We start from the raw sequence: 20,793 nt of genomic DNA, 5'->3' as shown, positions 1-20,793 counted from the left end.
ACAACCGCACCATGACCTCCCAACTTTTATACTCAGTGCCCTGACTGATGAAGGCCAGCGTGCCAAAAGCCTTCTTCACCACCCTGTCTACCTGTGATTCCACTTTCAGGGAACTATGTGCCTGAACTCCAAGGTACCTCTGTTCTACAACACTCCCCAGGGCCCTGCCATTCACGTGAAAATCCTACCTTGATTCCACTTTCCAAAATGCAACACCTCTCACTTATCTGAATTAAACTCCATTTGCCATTCCTCAGCCCACTTACTCAGCTAATCAAGATCCCACTGTAATTTTTGCTGACCTTCTTCATGCTACTGCCTATTTTAGAGTCATCTGCAAACTTACCAACCATGCCTTGTATATTTTTATCCAAATCATTGATATAGATGACAAATAGCAACATCAGGGATGAGATAAGATTTCTTTATTAGTCACATGTACATCAAAACACATAGTGAAATACATCTTTTGTGTCGAGTGTTCTGGGGGCAGCCCGCAAGTGTTGCACGCTTCCGGCGCCAACATAGCATGGCTCACAAAAATGATGGAACATCTGGGCCCACAGCACTGACCCGTGGGGAACACCACTAGTCACAGGCCTCCAGTCCGAGAAGCAACCTTCCACCATACCTCAGCCGGGGCTCCCACAATTTCTTCTCCAGCCTCCCACAGTGTTCTTGGATAAACCTGGTCAGGCCCTGGAGATTTATCTACCTTCATGCACATTAAGAAGTCCAGCACCCCCTCCACTGCAATGCGGACTCTCTCTAAGACATCCCCATTAACTTTCCCTAGTTCTGAAGTCTTCATGATCTTCTCCACAGAGGAGAAATATTCATTGAGGACCTCCCCCATCTCATGCAGCTCCACACAAAGATGTCCACTTTGGTCTTTGAGCAGCTCTACTCTCTCTCTGCTTACTCTTTCTCCCTTAATATACATATTCATAAAATCTCTTTGGATTCTCCTTAAGCTTCTCTGCCAAAGTGATCTCACGCTCTCTTTCTGCTCTTCTGATTTCCTTCTTCAGTGTACTCCTGCATCCCCTGTATTCCTCCAGGGATTCACTTGATCCCAGCTGCCTGTACCTGACCCATATTTTATTTATACAGCACGGTAACAGGCCCTTCCGGCCCAACAAGCCCTACTAACCTGTCTGTTTTTGGAATATGGGAGGAAACTGGAGCACCCGGAGGAGACTTACACAGTCACGGGGAGAATGTACAAACTCCTTACAGTCAGCGGCGGGAATTGAACCCTGATCGCTGGTGCTGTAACAGCGTTACACTAACTGCTACACTACCGTGCCTGCCCCTCAATGCTGCCTTTTTTCTCATGCATTGCCCCTCATGCTTGCTTCTTTTTCCTGGCTAGGGCCATGTTCCTCGTCATCCAGGGTTCCCTACTCCTACCAGCCTTGCCCTTCACTCTAACAGGAACATGCTGATCTTCAACACTCACTATCTCACCTTTAGAAGCCTCCCACCTGCCAGACGACCTTCTCCAATCAACCTTTGCAAGCTCTTGTCTCATACTGTCAAAATTTGCCTTGCCCCAGTTTAGAACCTGAACCTGTGGGCCAGTTCTGTCCCTTTCCATAACTGGTTTAAAGCTAATAGAACTATGGTCATTGGTCCCAAAGTGCTCCCCCACCATCACCTCAGTCACCTGCCCTGCCCTATTACCCAAGAGTAGGTAATGCCCTCTTCCTGTAGGACCCTCTGTGTATTGCCCAAGGAAACTTTCCTCAGAAACACGGAGAACACACTTAACAAATTCCACCCCATCTAAACCCTTAACAGTATGGCAGTCCCAATCTATGGGTGGAAAGTTCAAATCCCCCACCATGACAACCCTATAATTCTTGCAACTCTCCACAATCTCCCTGAATATTTGTTTTTCTAATTCCCATTGACTATTTGGAGGTTTATCGTACAATCCCAACAAGGTGACCATCCCCTTCTTATTTCTCAGCTCCACCCATAAAGCTTCACTGGACGATCCCTCAGTAATTTCATCTCTGACTACTGCCGTGACATTCCCCTGAATAAAAAATGCAACTCCCCCTCCTCTCTTTCCTCCACCTCTATCCTGCCTAAGGCACCCATACCCCAGAACATTAAGCTGCCAGTCCTAACCCTCCCTTCGCCATGTTTCTGTAATGGCTATACTGTCCCAGTCCCACGTAGCCTTAAATTCATCTACCTCACCTGTCAAGCCTCTTGCATAGACATAAATGCAATTTAATCCAATTGGCTTTCCTCTCTCCCTGCCATTTCCATGGCTGTCTTGTCTATTCAACTTGCAGACATTGACCTCTGTATCACTTTCCAGCCTCTCATTTGTCTCCCTGCTGCTTGGGATCCCAACTGCCTGTCATATGGTCTAACCCCTCCCTAGCAGCATGAGCGAATCTGCCCACAGGTACATTGGTCCCCCTCCAGTTCAGGTGCAACCCGTTTCTTTTGTACAGGCAATCTCTGCCCCAGAAGAGATCCCAATGGTGCAATAACCTGAACCCCTACCCCTACAATTTTGCAGCCACACATTCATTTACCATCTCCTCCTATTCTTACCCTCACCAGCACGTGGCACTGGAAGTAATCCAGAGATTATTACCCTTTTTAACTTCATTCCTAACTCCCCGTAGTCACTCCGCAGGACCTCGTCCCTTTCTCTACCCATGTCATCTGTGCCAACATGCACAACATCTTCTGGCTGCTCCCCCTCCCCTTTGAGAATGTTCTGCAGCCGCTCCGAGACATCCTTGACCCTGCACCAGGGAGGCAACACACCATCCTAGAGTCCCTTCTGCAGCCACAGGATCTCCTGTCCACCCCCCTCCCCCCATCTATCGAGTCCCCTATCACTAGAGTGTTGTCTGCCTTCACCCTTCCCTGCTGAGCCTCAGAGGCAGTCCTGGTGCCACAGACCTGGCTGCTGCTGCTGCCCTCTCCTGAACAGTCACCCCCGCCCACTCCTCCCCAACTGTATCCAAAATGGTATACCTGTCTTCAATGGAATGGCCACAGGGGAATCCTCCACAACACCCTTTGCCATTCCTGGTGGTCACCCAGCTACTTTCTGCCTGTACCTTAGGTGTGACCACATCACTTAAAACTCCTATCAACAATACTCTCAGCATCGACTCTCAGCAACGACTGCCCTAACTGTTCTCAGAGTAAAAAGGAAAGAACCTTACCTGCACCTCTGCTCAGCCTCCTCTTGCTAAAGACACATGAGCCAAAGCCTCTTTACTCATCATGCAAATACTTTCCCACTTTCCTCTTATTGCCTGATTTATCTCACAGTTAGTCAATCAGAAGAGCTGCTCTGCCTCCTGGCTCTCAGACCCCTATTTTCAGCTCATGAATGGCTCTGTTTTTAATTTCCTGCAGCTGCCCCCACCTCCTGGTCCCCAAACCCTGGCAGGGCAGGATGAGAAAGCAGTTAATATGGCAAACTCAGTTCTGGGCTTCATCAAGGAGGCACGGACTATAAAAGCAGGGAAATCATGCTGAACCTTTATGATACATTGGTCCACCCTCAAACGGAGTATTATGTTTAATTCTGGTCACCATGGGAAAGGCATTCAGAGTCCATTACAAGAATGGTTCCTGGGACTATAGGTACAAGGATAAGTCAGAGGAACTGTGAGAAGGATAAGGGGAGAACGGATAGAAGTATATACACTGATGAGGGGTGAGCACAGAATGGGGAGTGGGGTGGAAGAGGTCACAGGTATAAAGTGGAAGAAAATTGACAAAGATACAAAGAAAAACCTGTTGATGTGGTTTGATCTGTAATGCACGGTCTGCAAGTGTGATGGAGGCAGGTTCTGATGTGACCTTCAAAGGCAGAATTGGACAAGAACCTGGTGGAGAGAAATTGGCAAGGCCGCGGAGAAAAGACTGGTGGACGAAACTAGAGAGTTGTTCAGCTAGACAGCCAGTGTGGGTGCAATGGGCTGAAAGGCCTCCTTCTCGGCTTTAGCCGTCTGTGAAGTCCAGCACCTCTGTGCATTCATTGCCATCTGATGTGAGAGTCTAAGCAGGTCCCCGTGAAGTTCATTGGCACTGCCGGTGACAAAGCCTTGCATTCTGTGGGACGTGATCAACACCGCACCATTCTCCAGCTGGGTTTGCTGCAGAGGATGATTCCGCAAAGCTAACTTCAAGACACAAGTCATGAATTTGATAGGATTTGCTCACTTGCCTGGATAAATGAGGCTCCCTCAACAAGGAAGAGGTTGGATGGCATCTTGGGCAAGGTAGCCTGCTTGGCTTCCACCCCATCTGTCCCCCTAAATTTTCATTAATTCCATTGAATCATAGAATCATACAGCACAGAGAAGGGCCCCCTCAGCCCACCCCATCCACACCGGCCATGATGCCTATCTGAACGAATCCCATTTGCCTACATCAGGCCCCTGTCCTTCTCCACCTCTCCTGTCCAAACACCTCTCCAGCATTAGAATTGCTTCTGCCTCCACCACCTCCTCCAGCAGCTTGTTCCACTGCGTGAAAAGCTGACCTCTCGTGCAATTGCGACATGAAGTCCCAACTCTTGTACTCAATGCCTCGGCCTATGAAGGCAAGCAAACCAAAGGCCTCCTTCTCCACCCTCTCCACTTGCGCTGGCACTTTCGGGGAGCTGTGGACTTGCACCTCAAGGTCTCTGTACGTCAGTGCCACTTACTCCATATGTCCTACCAGAATTTGAACTCCCAAAGTGCACCACCTCACACTTGTCTGGGTTAAATTCCACCTGTCACCACTCTGCCCATCAGCAGGACGATCCATGTCCTGCTGTATCCTCAGAAAACCTTCTTCACAATCTAGTAATTTTTGTGTCACCTGCGAATTTACTAATCTTACCGTCATTTTCATCCATGTCATTTATACATATATTGCAAACAACAGAGGACTCAGCACCAATCTTTCTGCTGTCGCACTTGAACCAGACTTCTCACTGGAAAAGCACCCCTCTACCACCACCCTCTGCCTCCTATCACCAAGCCGATTTTAGATTCAGTTTGCCAATTGGCCTTGGATTCCATGTGCCGTAACCTTCTGGACCAGTCTACCATGCAGAATCTTGCCAAAAGCCTTCCCGAGCTAAATCACGTCGACCACTCTGCCTTCATCTATCTTCTTAGTTACCTCCTCAAAACACTTGTGAGACATGATCTCCCCCACACAAAACCATGCTGACTCCTCCCAATCGGTCCCTGCCCTTCCAAGTCCCTGCCAATCTTGTCCCTCTGACTCTTCTCCAACTACTTTCCCACCATGGATGTAAGGTTCACCAGCCTGTAGTTTCCAGGCTTATCCCTACTGCCCTGTTTGAATGAGGGGACAATATAAGCCATCCTCCAGCCTTCTGGGACCTCATCCGTGGCTGACGAAAATGCAAAGATCTCTGTCAAAGCCTCATCAACCTTCTCCCTTGCTTCCCCCCCCGCTCCCGCATTCCCTCAGGCCCTGGTGTTACACCCACCCTGACATGCTGCAACACATATCAGAACATCATGGCTCCACTGTGTACCATTTACAAATTACCTGCAACCACTCACCTGCAGCACTGCCCAAAACCCAGCAGTAAGTGCATGGGAGCACCACCGTCAGCTTGCTTCCAGGTCACACGCAGTTTCATCAGAGTCTCATACACAGGCCCTTCCCTCCAACTCATCCATGCCCAACAAGGGGCCAATCTGAGCTCATCCCATTTGCCTGCATTTGGCCCAAATCCCTCTGAACCTTTCCTGTCCACGTCGTAACATGGGAACTCTCATTGTTGCTACATCAATACACTGGACACCCCTCACATTTGCACTGTGAATGCACCTTCGCCATTGGGTATTCAGTTGTTCAAGAAGGCAAGTCGTTACCACCTCCTCAAGAGTAATTAAGGATGGAGCATAGAACAGAATAGCACAGGAACAGGTCCATCGGCACATGATGTCTGTGCCAAACTTAATAGAACCATAGAACCATGGAACAATACAGCACAATACAGGCCCTTCGGCCCACCATGTTGTGCCGACCTTCAAACCACACAGAAGACTATCTAACCCCTTCCTCCCACATATCCCTCTATCTTAAATTCCTCCATATGCTTATCTAACAATCTCTTGAACTTGTCCAATGTATCAGCCTCCACCACCACTCCAGGCAGCGCATTCCATGCACCAACCACTCTCTGGGTGAAAAACCTCCCTCGGACATCTCCCTTGAACTTCCCACCCATTACCTCAAAGCCATGTCCTCTTGTTTTGAGCATTGGTGCCCTGGGAAAGAGGCGCTGGCTGTCCACTCTATCTATTCCTCTTAATATCTTGTATACCTCTATCATGTCTCCCCTCATCCTCCTTCTCTCCAATGAGTAAAACCTTGCTCCTTTAGTCTCTCCTCATAATCTATACTCTCTAATCCAGGCAGCATCCTCATAAATCTCCTCTGCACCCTTTCCAACACCTCCACATCCTTCCTATAATGAGGCGACCAGAACTGGACACAGTACTCTAAGTGAGGCCTAATCAGAGTTTTGTAAAGCTGCATCATTACTTTGCAGCTCTTAAACTCGATCCCACGACATATTAAAGCTAACATCCCACAAGCTTTCTTAACTACCCTATCTACCTGTGTGGCGACTTTCAGTGATCTGTGGATATGAACCCCCAGATCCCTCTGCTCCTTCACACTATCCAGAATCCTGCCATTTACCTTGTACTCCGCCTTAGAGTTTGTCCTTCCAAAGTGTACCACCTCACACTTCTCCAGATTGAACTCCATCTGCCACTTCTCAGCCTAGTTCTGCATCCTATCAATATCCCCTGTAAACTTCGCCAGCCCTCCGCACTATCCACAACACCACTGATCTTTGTGTAATCTGCAAACTTGCTAACCCACCCTTCCACCCCCTCATCTAAGTCATTAATAAATATCGCAAAAAGTAGAGGTCCCAGAACCAATCCCTGTGGGACACCACTAGTCACAGCCCTCCAATCCGAATGCACTCCCTCCACCACAACCCTTTGCTTTCTACAGGCAAGCCAATTCTGAATCCAGGCCTCTGACCTTCTGAAGAAGCCTACCATGCAGAACCTTATCAAATGCCTTACTAAAATCCATGTGGACCACATCCACTGCACTACCCTCATCAATCTTCCTGGTTACCTCCTCAAAGAACCCTATCAGGCTTGTGAGGCAAGATCTTCCCTTCACAAAGCCATGCTGGCTGTCCCTAATCAGTCCATGATTCTCTAAATGATCATAGATCCTACCTCTTAGAGTCCTTTCTAGCAGCTTACCCACCACAGACATAAGGCTCAATGGTCTGTAATTCCCTGGACTATCCCTACTACCATTTTTGAATAAGGGGACAACATTCGCCACCCTCTAATCCTCCGGTACCATCCCCGTGACCAGCGAGGACTCAAAGATCCTAACCAACGGTTCAGCAATCTCCTCCTGCCGAATTAAATGAAATCTCCTGCTTGTACATGATCTATATCCTTTTATTCCCTGCATATTCATGTGACTATGTAACAGCCTCTCAAATGCCACTGTCATATCTGTTTCCATCAGCGCCCCTGGCAGCACATTCCAGGCACCCACCACTCTCTGTGTAAAAAACTTGCCCTTACACATCTCCTTTAAGCTTTCCCCTCTCAGCTGAAATGCAAGTCCTTTGGTACTTGATACTTCTACCCTGGGAAGATTCTGACTGTCGACCCTATCAATGACCCTCATAATTTTATAAACTTCTCTCAGGTCTCCACTCAGCTTCTAATGCAGTATCCTTCTGAGGTGCAAGGTCATAACAAGTAGATTGTGAGGTTAAGGGTCCATCTCATCATATCAGGGAACCATTCAATAGTCTCATCATCGTGGGATAGAAGCTGTCCTTGACCCTGGTGGTATGTGCCCTCAGGCGTCTGTATTTTCTGCCTGATGGGAGAGGAGAGAAGAAAGAACGACTCGTGTGGGTGGGGTCTTTGATTATGCTGGCTGCTTCACCAAGGCAGCGAGAGGTATAGACAGAATCCATGGAGGGGAGGCTGGTTTCCGTGATGTGGATTTCTTGAGTTTCTTGCAGTCCCGGGCAGAGCAGTTGCCATACCAAGCCATGATGCATCTGGATAGGATGCTTTCTGTGGTGCATCGATAAAAGTTGGTGAGTGTCAAAGGGGACATGCCAAATGTCTTTTAGCCTCCTGAGGAAGTAGAGGTGCTGGTGAGCTTTCTTGGCCATGGTGTCTACGTGGTTGGACCAGGACAGGATATTGGTGATGTTCACTCTTAGGAACTTGAAGCTCTCAACCATCTCGACCTTAGCACCACTGATTAGACAGGTGCATATACAACGCCCCTTTCCTGATGTATGGGCAAACCTATTCTGAATCCAAACTACCAAGACACCATGGATCCCATGCATCTTAATACTATGGATCAGCCTACTATGAGGGACCTTGTCAAAGGCCTCACTAAAATCCATGTAGACAACATCCACAGCTCTATCTTCATTGATCACCTTCTCCACCTCCTCAAAAAATTCAGTCAAGTTAGTAAGGCACGACCTGCCCTGCACAAAGCCAGACTGACTGTCCCTAATCAGGCTATGATTTTCCAAATGCATGTCAATCCTATCCCTAAGAATCCTCTCCAATACCTTCCAGTGATGTGTGGCTCACTTGTCTACAATTTCCTGGATTATCCCTATTTCCCTTCTTGAACAAATGAACAACATTGGCTACTCTCCAATCCTCTGGGAGCTCACTGGTTGCTAGTGAGGACACAAACATCTTTGTCAAGACCCCAGCAATCTCCTCTCTTGCCTCTTTTAAAACCTGAGATATATTCCATAGAGGCCTGGGGACTTATCCACCTCAATGCTCTTCAAGAGTCCACCTCCTTCCTGATTTAACATGCCCTGGTACATTAGCATGCTCTGCACTGATCTCGCTATGTCCTTCTCCTTGGTGAATACCGAAGCAAAGTACCTCGGCCACAACCTCTGACTCGAACCTCCTTTATCCTTGAATGGTCCTCCTCTTTTCCCTAGCTATCCTCTTGTTTTTAATGTAAGTATAAAATGCCTTGGGATTCTCTTTCATCCTACTTGCCAAGGACGTTTCATGGCCCCTTTTAGCCTTTAATCCCTTGTTTCAGCTCTTTCCTGCTATCTCTATATTCCGATATAGTCTGGTATTAGTGAGGATGTGGAGACTTAGAAAGGGTGCAGAAGAGATTTACAAGGATGTTGCCTGGATTGGGGAGCATGCCTTATGAAAACAGGTTGAGTGAGCTTGGCCTTTTCTCCTTGGAGCGACGGAGGATGAGAGGTAACCTAATAGAGGTGTATGAGATGATAAGAGGCATTGATCGTGTGGATAGTCAGAGGCTTTTTCCAGGGCTGAAATGGTTGCCACAAGAGGACACAGGTTTAAGGTGCTGGGGAGTAAGTACAGAGGAGATGTCAGGTGTAAGTTTTTTACTCAGAGAGTGGTGAGTGTGTGAAATGGGCTGCCGGCAACAGTGGTGGAAGCAGATACGATAGGGTCTTTTAAGAGACTTTTGGATAGGTACATGGAGCTTAGAAAAATAGTGGGCTATGGGTAAGCCTAGTAATTTCTGAGGTAGGGACATGTTTGGCACAACTTCATGGGCCAAAGGGCCTGTATTGTGCTGTAGGTTTTCTATGTTTCTGTGTGTGTTAAATGCTGGCACTCGACATCGGAATTGTGAAAGTTGTGTTGCAGTGGGATCTGGGAGAAAGTGACCTGGACCTGCCTGCTCCACTGCTCAGAGTGAGAGTGAGGACAAAGGTCCCCAGACCAACAGATCTTTGACTCCAAATGTTTGCACAGTGACTAGTCTCTGAATGTGTTTCCTCTCCGTGTGAAATGCTTCATAAATTTCTGTAGCCTCTGGGATTGACCATAAAAAACAAAACCCTGCTTCACATTTTTTAATGTCTTTTGTTCCTCACCTATTCAGGAAGGCCCATCCATCAGTTTTAATGCAGCTACAACTCTTCATAGCTTCTGTGTGTGGCAGCAGACTCAGAACACCTTGGATGATGCCCACCCATCTCACCATGATACTGCAGTCCTAATCACTAGGTAACTGTTGCACACCTCTTGGACATCAGCTTTGAGATCGTTGCTTTCCGTAAGATTCCAGATAGTTTTTGCGATTCTTTATATGACAATTCCTGAGATTAATACTGATATTAATTAATGTCTGATATTGTGTATTAGTGCCAAAATAAAACAAAACAAAATAGAGATAGCTTCTCCATTGGATAGAATATCGCTTGGCATTTCTAGTTTAATTCATCGTTTAATTCACACTGTTTAAGTCAAAGGTAATGATTCATTGTTCAGGATAATGATCGGTGTCAACAACAGGTTGTGGGGAATGATCTGGAGAACTAATACTCTGGTCAAAAGCAAATTTTGCTTCTCAAATGATCAACTGGCAATAAGAATTCAGATTAACCATGGCATTGTACTCATATGTTCGACAAATTCTGGATGTGCTGAATTCCAAATTAGGGCAACACTGACATGAGGGGGAAGAGATCTTTCTTCACCTGTCTGTGACTTGGAATAGCTGCCCTCTGAATTTCAGGATCCAGTAACTTCCTGTCTAAATTACTTCTAGTTCCTAATAAAGGTTGACTAACTTTGTTGTTCCCTAACCTTCCCTTCCCCTAAGGCTGTACTTCAATTTCCTCTGTCAGTACTGATCAGATTTTCATTCTCTATTAAAAATTCTTACTTAGTTTAATTTGTTTGATTTTAGGGAAGACATTTGTAGAGCTAGAAACAAGTGTGATACTTTGGGTAAGTGAAACAGACCAACTTTCACAGCTACCTATGCAGAATGGGCTTACTGTACAAGATTCATGCTAATAAGACTGAGAATGTGATGAGATTCAAATTATTCTTTATTGTTTCAGCATAAAACTATTGATTTGATCTTGCTTATTCGGAACTGTAAAAAGTTACACAGCAGTGCAGTTCTGATGAAAGGTTTGGATGTTTCACCAAATTGCTCAACTGAATAGTTATCTGAAGTTTAGATTGTTTTATTTCAATGTTTTGCCTTCAGTCTGCTTTCTATTAATGGTGTTCAACAATATGTCTGAGTATTTTTGTGATTGCAAAGTGTAAATTCTGTGAAGGTGTCAAACCCACCCTTTCAAATGAATTGCAGGGTTTTTGACCTTTTCTTTACAGGAAGCTTTTTCCTTGATCTCACACTTTGCCTCTTCCTTTACCTCATCATCTCTGCCGTTATTGATACGCCTTTCTCTCTCTCTATTTGGTTCCCTCTCTCATCTCTCTTCTTCTTCTATGCCTTCCATCCCTAATGGTCCTTCTTTGTCATTACCTCTTTGCCAATTGAAAAGGTGTCTTCAGTAAATGAAATCTGAGTGAAATGGAAACATGAGGCCATCCATAAAGCATCTTGTCTGGGTGATTGGTGGTGGGGGTGGGGGTGATGTTTGTGGATAGAGGGGGTATGGCAAAAAGTGAGAGGACCTAAGTGGATAAGAATGAGAGACGAGAGAGAGAGAGAGAGAGAGAGAGAGAGAGAGAGAGAGAGAATGAGAGGGGGCTAAGGGTGATCTAAAGTTTTAAAATTCAATGTTCATACATTGGGCTGTAGACTACCCAGGTGGAAATGTGAGGTGTTGTTCTTCAAGTTTTTTTTCTCTGCTGCATCTGCTCTCAAGATGAAGCCTTCCAGTCCAGGATCCCTCTGGCTCCACCTTAGGAGACAAACTATCCACTGTCGTTTACTGGAACACCTCCTCCCACCCTGTCTCTTTCAAAGATGCCGTCCCTCTCTCTCGGTTTCTCTGTCTCTGCCCCATCTGTTCTCGAGATTAGGCTTTCCACTCCAGGAGGTCTGAGTGGTCCTCCTTTTTCAGGAAACAGGACATTCCCCCGCCCCCCCACTGTGGTTGATGGAGCCCTCACCTGCACCTCCTTCATTCCCCTCACTTCTGCTCGTACCCCACCTCCACCCCAGACAGAACCGAGGTCGAGCTCCCTTGGACCTCACCTCTCACCGTATCAGCCTCCGAACCCAGCACGACATTCCTTGACATTTCCGTCAGCTGAATCGCGATCCCACTGCCAGTCACACTTTCCCCTCTCCACCCCATCCCCTTTCTGTCAACAATGGCCATCTGGAGCTTCTGGTTCCTCGCCATTCCAACTCTCCTTCCCATTCCCACTCCAACCTGTCCATCTTCAGCCTTCTCCACGGCCAGAGTGAGGCCCAACACAAACTTGAGGGACGGCATCTCATATTCCACCTGGGTCGTCTACGGCCCAACAGCATGACCATTGAATTCTCCAATTTCCGGTAACCCCTTCTCCCCCTGTCCTTTTCTCTCTCCTCTGGATCTACCCAGGTCCTCTTGCACACCCACCCCCCCCTTCTTTCCGGACTCTGATTGGTAAACCTTGGGGAAGAGATTCATCTGCGGCCACTCATGATAAATGTGTGTGACAATGTTAACCAATGGTTGTACTCAACTTGAATGTGTGGGAGGTGAGGACATCCAGTGAGTGATTCTCTCACGTCTGTCTACCATAGGTGAGCAAAGTCAAGCTCCTACCTCCTGCAGCTTTGTTTTGGCCACTGATGGGCTGATTTTGAACCAACCCCATTGTACTGTGCTATGTGGTAGTAGAATGAGGCACAGCATTGCTTCCTGCAAGGAGGAAACATCCCAAGTCTTCCTCAATCAAACTCACCACAGTTTTTGAATTGACGTTTATCCTACATCAGATAACACCCACCCTGCCTGGTTTGGTACATAAGATAGAGGCAAAACCATACTTCTTCAGATTAAGTTTTCTCAAGGAACAGAATGATTGCAATTGAAGACAACTGCCCCTGCAAAGAGAAAAGTTGAATTGCCTCTGTTCTACCTGAATAAGCCACTGTTTACAGACTTTAAATTGTGCACTCATGTTCTTTCCAGGGCTAGCAGAACTTGGTACAATGTGTGACCCATACCGTAGCTGCTCCATCAGTGAGGAGAACGGACTGAGTGCTGCTTTTACAATAGCGCATGAACTTGGGCACGTGTAAGTATGTGGCACTGTTTGGGTGTCGGTGATCAGATACTGCAATTCTGCAGCTGAATCTGACCTGGGCGGTTTTCTGACATGATGTTAGGCTTTGTAAAATGACATTTCTTGAGCCTGGTTTAATGCCGAACTCTGGGTTTCACTGTGTGTTTCGATGTACATGTGACTAATAAAGATATTTTATCTTATTCTAATCCTGAACATGTACACCTGCCAAGTTATAGGTTTATAACCTTTTGATCTTTCCTATTTAACTTGGAGTGCATTGTTCTTTGTGAGCTTTTAGGTACAATGTGTAATGGTATTGATCAGTGACTGGTTCAACAACAAAACTGGACATTGACTAAGGAAGTGAGCAAATGGAATTCCACACTTTAACTTTTCCTTCTCATACATGTTATCATTTATTTAAGAAACTGTCTCTCAGAAAACAGGCATGAGACAGGAGACTGTGCAACCTCAGTGCAGATCAAACTATAATTACTGGTTACCACCAAATTTAACAATTGACAAAGTTGGTGGAGGAGATGTGGATGTGTAATCTCTAGGTCATAACTATTATAAATCTATCTGCACAATGGAAAACTCAACTGTAGGTCATTTGACCAGGCAGCATCCGTGGAGAAAAGCAGGCAGCCAACATTTTGGGTCAGGACCCTTCTTCAGGACTGAAGATAGGAAAAGGGGAAGCCCAATCTATAGGAGAGAAAAGCAGAGCAGTGATAGGTGGACAAAAGAGGGGAGGTGGGGTGGGCACAGGTGGTGACAGGTAGATGCAGGTGATGCCCTCTTGACTTTCCTGCCCCACTCACCTACTCCAACCTTACCCCTTCTGAACGCTCTGCTCTTTTGTCCACCGGTCACTGCACTGCTTTTCCTTCCTATCGTAAGGTAATATGAAAATATAAACGAGAGGGTGAAAATATCAGAGATGAAAATAATGCTGCAAGATTCTCAGTTGAAAGATGGAGAGAGTTGGCCTGAAACAACAGGTGTATACTGCAGCAAATGGAATCCAAATCCTTTTCCTCAAATGCTGCTGTTCTTTTAAAGTAACTCACAATTAAAACTGAGCCAGTGAGTAATAGCAACAGATGCAGTTAGTTAATTCGGAAATTGATTATGAAATGGAGAACTGCTCAAACTCTAACTCTCTGTCACCAACCAAGAAATACCCAAGAGCGTGGAGTCTGGTGTCATGGCACTAACTCTGGAGTTGCTCCGTTGCAAGAAAAAATGTGCCCCAGGCAGATGCTTCATTTGTTTTTAATGACTGAGTATTATTGATGTACTGAAGATTATTGATGTATTATTGAGCTGAACTGAAGTGATTAGCTATTCATATATCCAGCACTCCAAATCAGCACTCTCTGAAAGCTAGTTTCTTGTGGTTGAATGAAGTTCAGGGGTCTGATTGAGGAGATGGATTTTACTGCCTGATAGATTGTTCCAATAATAATGACTATAATTCAGAAAAAGAGTAACTTGTTGCACATAAAATCCTGAGGGTGTGAAAAGGTGCTCTATGAACGCCAATTAACTTCTTGAGGTGTTTCAGAGTTTGGTCTGACATTGGTCACTGTTGTTTATTTTTAAAGGGACAACACTTCTTTTAGAAGAGCAAAGCTATTTAATCTTCAAGGGTTAATTTTTTATGAAATACTATCGTTTCTTGGCTTATGTTTTTCAACAAATTATTGAAGTTAGTACTGTATATTTATGTACAGAGATCAATTGAAAAATAATACAATCAAAAGCTGACAAAATTGATCATGAATAACCAGGAGAAAAAAGGGAGGGGAACAGTTATTATGATAGTAGTTCTGGAAAATAAAGGAAATCTGGGATTTATCGGACCACAAATGTTTCATATTCTGATGAGGTGTTCATTTTGCATGATCAAGATACTCTCTGTTTTCAATCTACTTTATTGGAAAATAAAGTCATGTAGGGCATAAAAACCTGTGACTTTCTAGTTAGTCTTTTACTTAAAAAGGTTTAGCAATATCAGTTACAGTATATAGCTTGCCATTTTTTGCAGATGTAAACGTTTTGCTGTCCAGCCTACATTAGACAGCAAAGTGAAAGATACATTAAAAATATAAGACTGGCTTACATGCTTTTGTCAGTCTATGAGCTTCTTTTATCAATATCAGTTGTCAGAGAGATGGGTTTGCCCTCAGCTAGCATTGGATTAAGTGCAAAGTCTTGCTCTGAGTTAGAGCTCAGATTTCAGCGTTGAATCAATGAGATGCTGTTTACCCTGAGCTGTAACATAGAGCAGGTAGAATGGCATTGGTCAGACACCAGAGGCCGCGCCTCAGACTTACTGCCATTAACTGAGCTGAGTGGTCAGACTGTGTAACAAGTGGCTGAAATAAAAACAGAAATGCTGGAGACACTCAGTAGGTCAGGCAGCATCTGTGGGAGAGAAGAAGTGGGAGAGATCATGGTCCAAAATCCTTCATCAGAGCAGGGATAGAGGAAAAACAGCGTAGTTTTCAGTAGCACAGAAGGAGGAGGCAGAACAAAGGGAAATCTCTGACAGAACATAGAACATAGAACAATTACTGCACAATTCAGGCCCTTCGGCCCACAAAGCTGTGCCGAACATGTCCCTACCCTAGAAATTACTAGGCTTACCCATAGCCCTCTATTTTACTCAGCTCCATATACTGATCTAACAGTCTCTTGAAAGACCCTGTCGTATCAGCCTCCACCACCATTTCTGGCAGCCCGTTCCACGCACTCACCACTCTCTGAGTAAAAAACTTACCCCTGACATCTCCTTTATATCTACTCCCCAGCACCTTAAACCAATTCAGCCCTGAGGAAAAGCCTCTGACTATCTACCCTATCAATACCTCTTATCATCTTATACACCTCTATCAGGTCCCCCCTCATCCTCCGTCTCTCCAAGGAGAAAAGGCCGAGTTCCCTCAACCTGCTTTCATAAGGCATGCTCTGCATCGCAGGCAGCATCCTTGTAAATCTCCTCTGCACCCTCTCTATGGCTTCCGCATCTTTCCTGTAGTGAAGCAACCAGAACTGAGCACAGTACTCCAAGTGGGGTCTGACCATGGATCTATAGAGCTGCAACAATACCTCCCAGCTCCTAAATTCAATTTCCCGATTGATGAAGGATGAGATTCAATGAGTAAATGCTGCAGATAAGGTCAGATGAAGCTTCTTTTAATGTGTAATGTATTGCTACTGTTGGACATGTCCAGTGGGGCAGACTGTACAAATTGTAAAAAAAAACTGAGCCAAAATGGTAACAGGCAGAATACGAGCAGAAAGAATGAGTTACCTAAAGCTGGACATTTGGATATTGAGACATAAGGTTGCAAAGTTCCCAGATGGAGATAAGGTAATGTTCCTCAAGCTTGCGTTGGGCCTTGTTGCAAGAGTGCAGGAGGCCACAGACAAAAAAGGGCCGAGTGGGAGTGGAAGCTTTAGAGAGGGTGCAGAGATTTACCAGGATGCTGCCTGGATCAGAGAACATATCCTATGAGGATAGGTTGAGTGAGCTAGGGTTTTTCTCTTTGGAGCGACAGAGGATGAGAGGCGACTTGATAGAGGTGTATAAGATTATAAGGGGCATAGAAAGAGTGGACACCCAGCACCTTTTCCCCAGGGCGGCAAAGGCCCTTCATCAGAGGACAATCCACCTAAGGTGAATGGAGGAAAGTTTAGGGGAGATGTTGGAGGTAGGTCTTTTACACAGAGAGAACGCACTGCTGGAACACACTGCTGGGGGCGGTGGTAGAGGCTGGTATAACAGGGACATTTAAAAGACTTTTGGATAGGCACATGGATGCAAGAAAAATGGAGGGTTATGGGCTGTGTAGGAGAGAAGGGTTAGATTGATCATGGGGTAGGTTTATATAGGTCAGCACAACATCGTGGACTGAAGGGCCCATACTGTGCTGTGTTCTGTGGATGGAAATGAAAGTGACAGGGAACTGGAGGCTCAGACCTGATCACAATTGATCCATAAAGTGGTCATCCAATCCATGTTTGGTTTCTCCAGTGTAGAGGAGGCCACATTGTGAATACTGGATTGGAAGAAATGCAGGTGAATCACTGCTTTACATGTTCCTGGATGGTGGGAAAGGAATAAATGGACAGAACCCATTTGAAATGCTGAATGTGGAGGGAAAGGTGTGTCTGATGAAGGGATCTTGTTGGAGCTGGTGGTAATTACAAAGGATGATCTATTGAATACAGAGGTTGGTGGGGTGGAAGATGAGGATCAGGGGAACTCTGTTCTTGCTCTGTCCAGGAGCTGAGAGAAGAGGTGTGGAAAGTAGATGAGATGCAGTCAATAATTCTACCTTGTGTGGCAGATGGGAAGCCATAGTTCAGGAAGAGATTTCAGAGGCACCTGTATGGAATTTCTCATCTTCGGAGAAACTGCGATAGAGACAAGGAACTTTGAGAATGGAGGAACTGCCAAAGAAATTTGGCAGCTTCATGCAAAATCCAAAATGAATTTCTACGTTCAGAAGGAGGATGAGAGGTGACCTTATAGAGGTGTACAAGATGATAAGAGGCATAGATGGAGTGGACAGTCAGAGACTTTTTCCCAAGGTGACAATGGCTAACACAAGGGGGCATAATTTTAAGGTGATTGGAGGAAGGTATAAGGAGGATGTCATGGGTAAGTTTTTTTTACACAGAGAGTGGTGGGTGCGTGGAACGCACTGCCGGTAGAGGTTGTGGGGGCAGATACATTCGGGACATGTAAGATACTCTTAGATAGACACATGAATGATAGAGAAATGGAGGGCTATGTGGGTGGCAAGGTAGCTTTTAGAGCAGGGTAAAATGTTGGCATAACATTGTGGGCCAAAAGACCTGTACAGTGCTGTAATGTTTCATGTTCTATGAAGGGACTTCATAGGGACTTTTAGGTACCAGACAGAATGAGACGATTACACTAGAAATGTACTTAACACTCTTACCCTTATAAAGTAGTGGATTAGCACTTTGCAACTAAAATAAACAATTGAATTCTCTATTTTTTAAGCATTTAATGAAACACGTGTGTTTGGCCTTGTGTGGTAATCATCTCTCCAATTGTTCAACCTGTTTGACGTCCAATAAATCATTTAAATTTTAGGTTCAACATGCCTCATGATGATAGCTTCAAATGCAAAGAGGCTGGGGTGAAGCATCAATATCATGTTATGGCTCCAACCTTGAACTACCACACCAACCCATGGACCTGGTCAAAGTGCAGCCGCAAGTATATCACAGAGTTTCTAGAGTATGTTTATTTCAGTTACTCCCGATGTTATGTGTAATGTACCACACAAGGTAGACCTGAGCAAAACAACATACTCAGGGTCGAGGAGGACTTGCTTCCACTCAGTCCTGTGGGTTTGGAGGTGACTGATAAGGTCAATGTGGGACCTGTGGACTCTGCCAGAAGTGGGGCAGGAGGTGCTTGGTGGGCTGGAGTGGTTGGATAGTCTGGTCTGGGGCAGTGGTATGCTGGGTTTGTGGCCCTCAGTGCTATCCTGAATGCCCCTTCTCTGTTATGAGTTCCTGGAGTCAGTTCCCTCCCTGATATCATCTACTGCACTCGGTGCTCCAAGTGTGGCCTCCTCTACATTGGTGAGACCAAATGCAGACTAGGTGACCATTTCAGAGAACACCTGCGCTCTGTCCGTAACCGCGATCTGCATCTCCCCGTTGCCAGTCACTTCAACTCCCCCTGCCACACCGTCACTGTTATGTCAGTCCTCGGCCTCCTCCACTGCCAGGAGAATTCCAAGCAGAAACTGGAAGAACAGCACCTCATTTTCCAACTTGGAACCTTGCAGCCTAATGGCATGAACATTGAATTCTCCCACTTTAGGTAATTCCAACCCCCCCCTTCCCCACAACACATTACCCCCCCCCCCACCATGCTTCTTTTCTTCTTCCCTTTCCTAGCCTTTTTTTTCTACTTTTTTTTCCTCTCTCCTTATCTTTGACCCATCCCTCAGTGGATCTGCTCTCCCCTCCTCCCCCACACCTGCCTATCACAGTCTCTTACCTGCATCTACCTATCACCACCCTGTGCCCACCCCACCTCCCCTCTTTTGTCCACCTATCACTGATCTGCTTTTCCTTCCTATATATTGGGCTTCCCCCTTTTCCTATCTTCAGTTCTGAAGAAGGGTCCTGACTCAAGACATTGACCGCCTGCTTTTCTCCATGGATGCTGCCCGGCCTGCTGAGTTCCTCCAGCATCGTTGTGTTTTTCATCCCGGGAGTCAGTGGTGACTTGCAGTCTTGACTCTAGACTCTCAAAGCAGACACAAGCTCCATTATGGCAAGAGGTGGACAGAGCGAAGGATGTTCTCAATGCCTCCTTGCAAAAGAGGACCTCCTCATTGTTGCCAGTATAATCTGGCACTACCTCTGGAGGGTTTCACATATCTACCAGCAGTGGGTTTTATCTTGACAAAGTCATCTCTGTTGAATATTTTTCGGGGGAAGGAGGTATCGTAGGCAACAGCCGCGGTGAACTTTGGTTGCTATGAGGCAGAGTGGTGACCATCCGTCACCCTTAAAAGCCTCTTTTCAAGATGAGAAATGTCATTTATAATTAGATTTTCCTCAGACACGACCCTTTGATCCTTCCCCCGAGCTCTGTCAGTTGTGAACCTTTGATAAAAGCTCTCCATGTGGACGAGTGAAACTTAGCATCACTTCATTCCTCTCCAGTTGATGCAGGGGTGCTTTGGGGCAACTTCAGCCACAGATGAACTGAGCAACCATTTAAAATACAAAGACCCGAGGGGAGTAAAACGCCTTGAGCTGACCAATGAAACGACCGCCTGTCAGCTCTGCTGCTCTGTACGACAGGTGAAGGGGTGACGCCCTCCTGTCACATCCCCAGCAGTGGCCTTGCAGAGTGAGGGCGCGGCTGTGCGAGATGCCAGCCCAGGAATGATTGCCCTTTGATGTGAAGAATGAGGTAGCTTCCAAAACTTTTCGCTGTATCCCAATGGAATAGACGGACTGGGAAAGAACACCAGAACTGGGCAATGCTGTGGCTGTGCCTCAGGGTACCCTGACATGTAGTGCCGTATCTCTACTTTGTTTATCTTAACTCCCCTCTTTTTATCTTCCAAACCTTAAATCCAAGAGTGCCGCTGTGGTCTTGCTGACCATTGCTCATGGTAGGATATTGAGTGAGTTGGGTCACCTATATGGCCACTGTTCTTCCTAGTACTCTAGTCAGGTGTTTTCAAGTCAAATCAAGTTACTGTCATGTGCACAAGTACAATGAGGTACAGGTACAATGAAACACTTGCTTGCAGCAGCATCACAGGCAGAACAATAATGGTTGGTAAGTTTGCAGATGACACTAAAATAGGTGGTATCGTAGACAGTGAAAAAAGGTTATCAAAAACTACAGTGGGATGTTGATCAGCTTGGTAAGTGGGCAGAGAAATGGCAAAAGGCATTTAATTCAGATAAGTGTGAAGTGTTATATTTTGGAAAGGTAGGACTTTGACTTTGAACGGAAGGGCCCTGGTTACTGTTGTAGAACAGAGGGATCTTGGAGTACAGGTGCATAGTTCCCTTAAAGTGGAGTCACAGGTAGACAGGGCAGTGAAGGCAGCTTTTGGCATGCTGGCCTTCAGTCAGGGTATTGAATATGGAATTTGAG

At 45.9% G+C, this 20,793-nt stretch overlaps 1 protein-coding gene across 1 annotated transcript in view; it reads left to right on the top strand.

Moving 5' to 3' along the window:
• LOC127578169 (A disintegrin and metalloproteinase with thrombospondin motifs 20-like) overlaps window positions 1-20,793 on the top strand; it is a 487,994-nt gene that overhangs the window by 196,207 nt on the left and 270,994 nt on the right. The window contains exons 11-14 of the mRNA XM_052029795.1: window positions 10,003-10,127; window positions 10,813-10,853; window positions 13,013-13,118; window positions 18,247-18,393. Coding sequence (XP_051885755.1) covers window positions 10,003-10,127; window positions 10,813-10,853; window positions 13,013-13,118; window positions 18,247-18,393 — 419 coding nt within the window. The remainder of the gene's footprint in view (window positions 1-10,002; window positions 10,128-10,812; window positions 10,854-13,012; window positions 13,119-18,246; window positions 18,394-20,793) is intronic.

This window comes from Pristis pectinata, chromosome 15, assembly GCF_009764475.1.
Source record: "Pristis pectinata isolate sPriPec2 chromosome 15, sPriPec2.1.pri, whole genome shotgun sequence".
NCBI classification, from domain to species: domain Eukaryota; kingdom Metazoa; phylum Chordata; class Chondrichthyes; order Rhinopristiformes; family Pristidae; genus Pristis; species Pristis pectinata.
The sequence above is the reverse complement of the archived record's forward strand: the minus strand, read 5'-3'. Positions and strand labels throughout refer to the sequence as shown.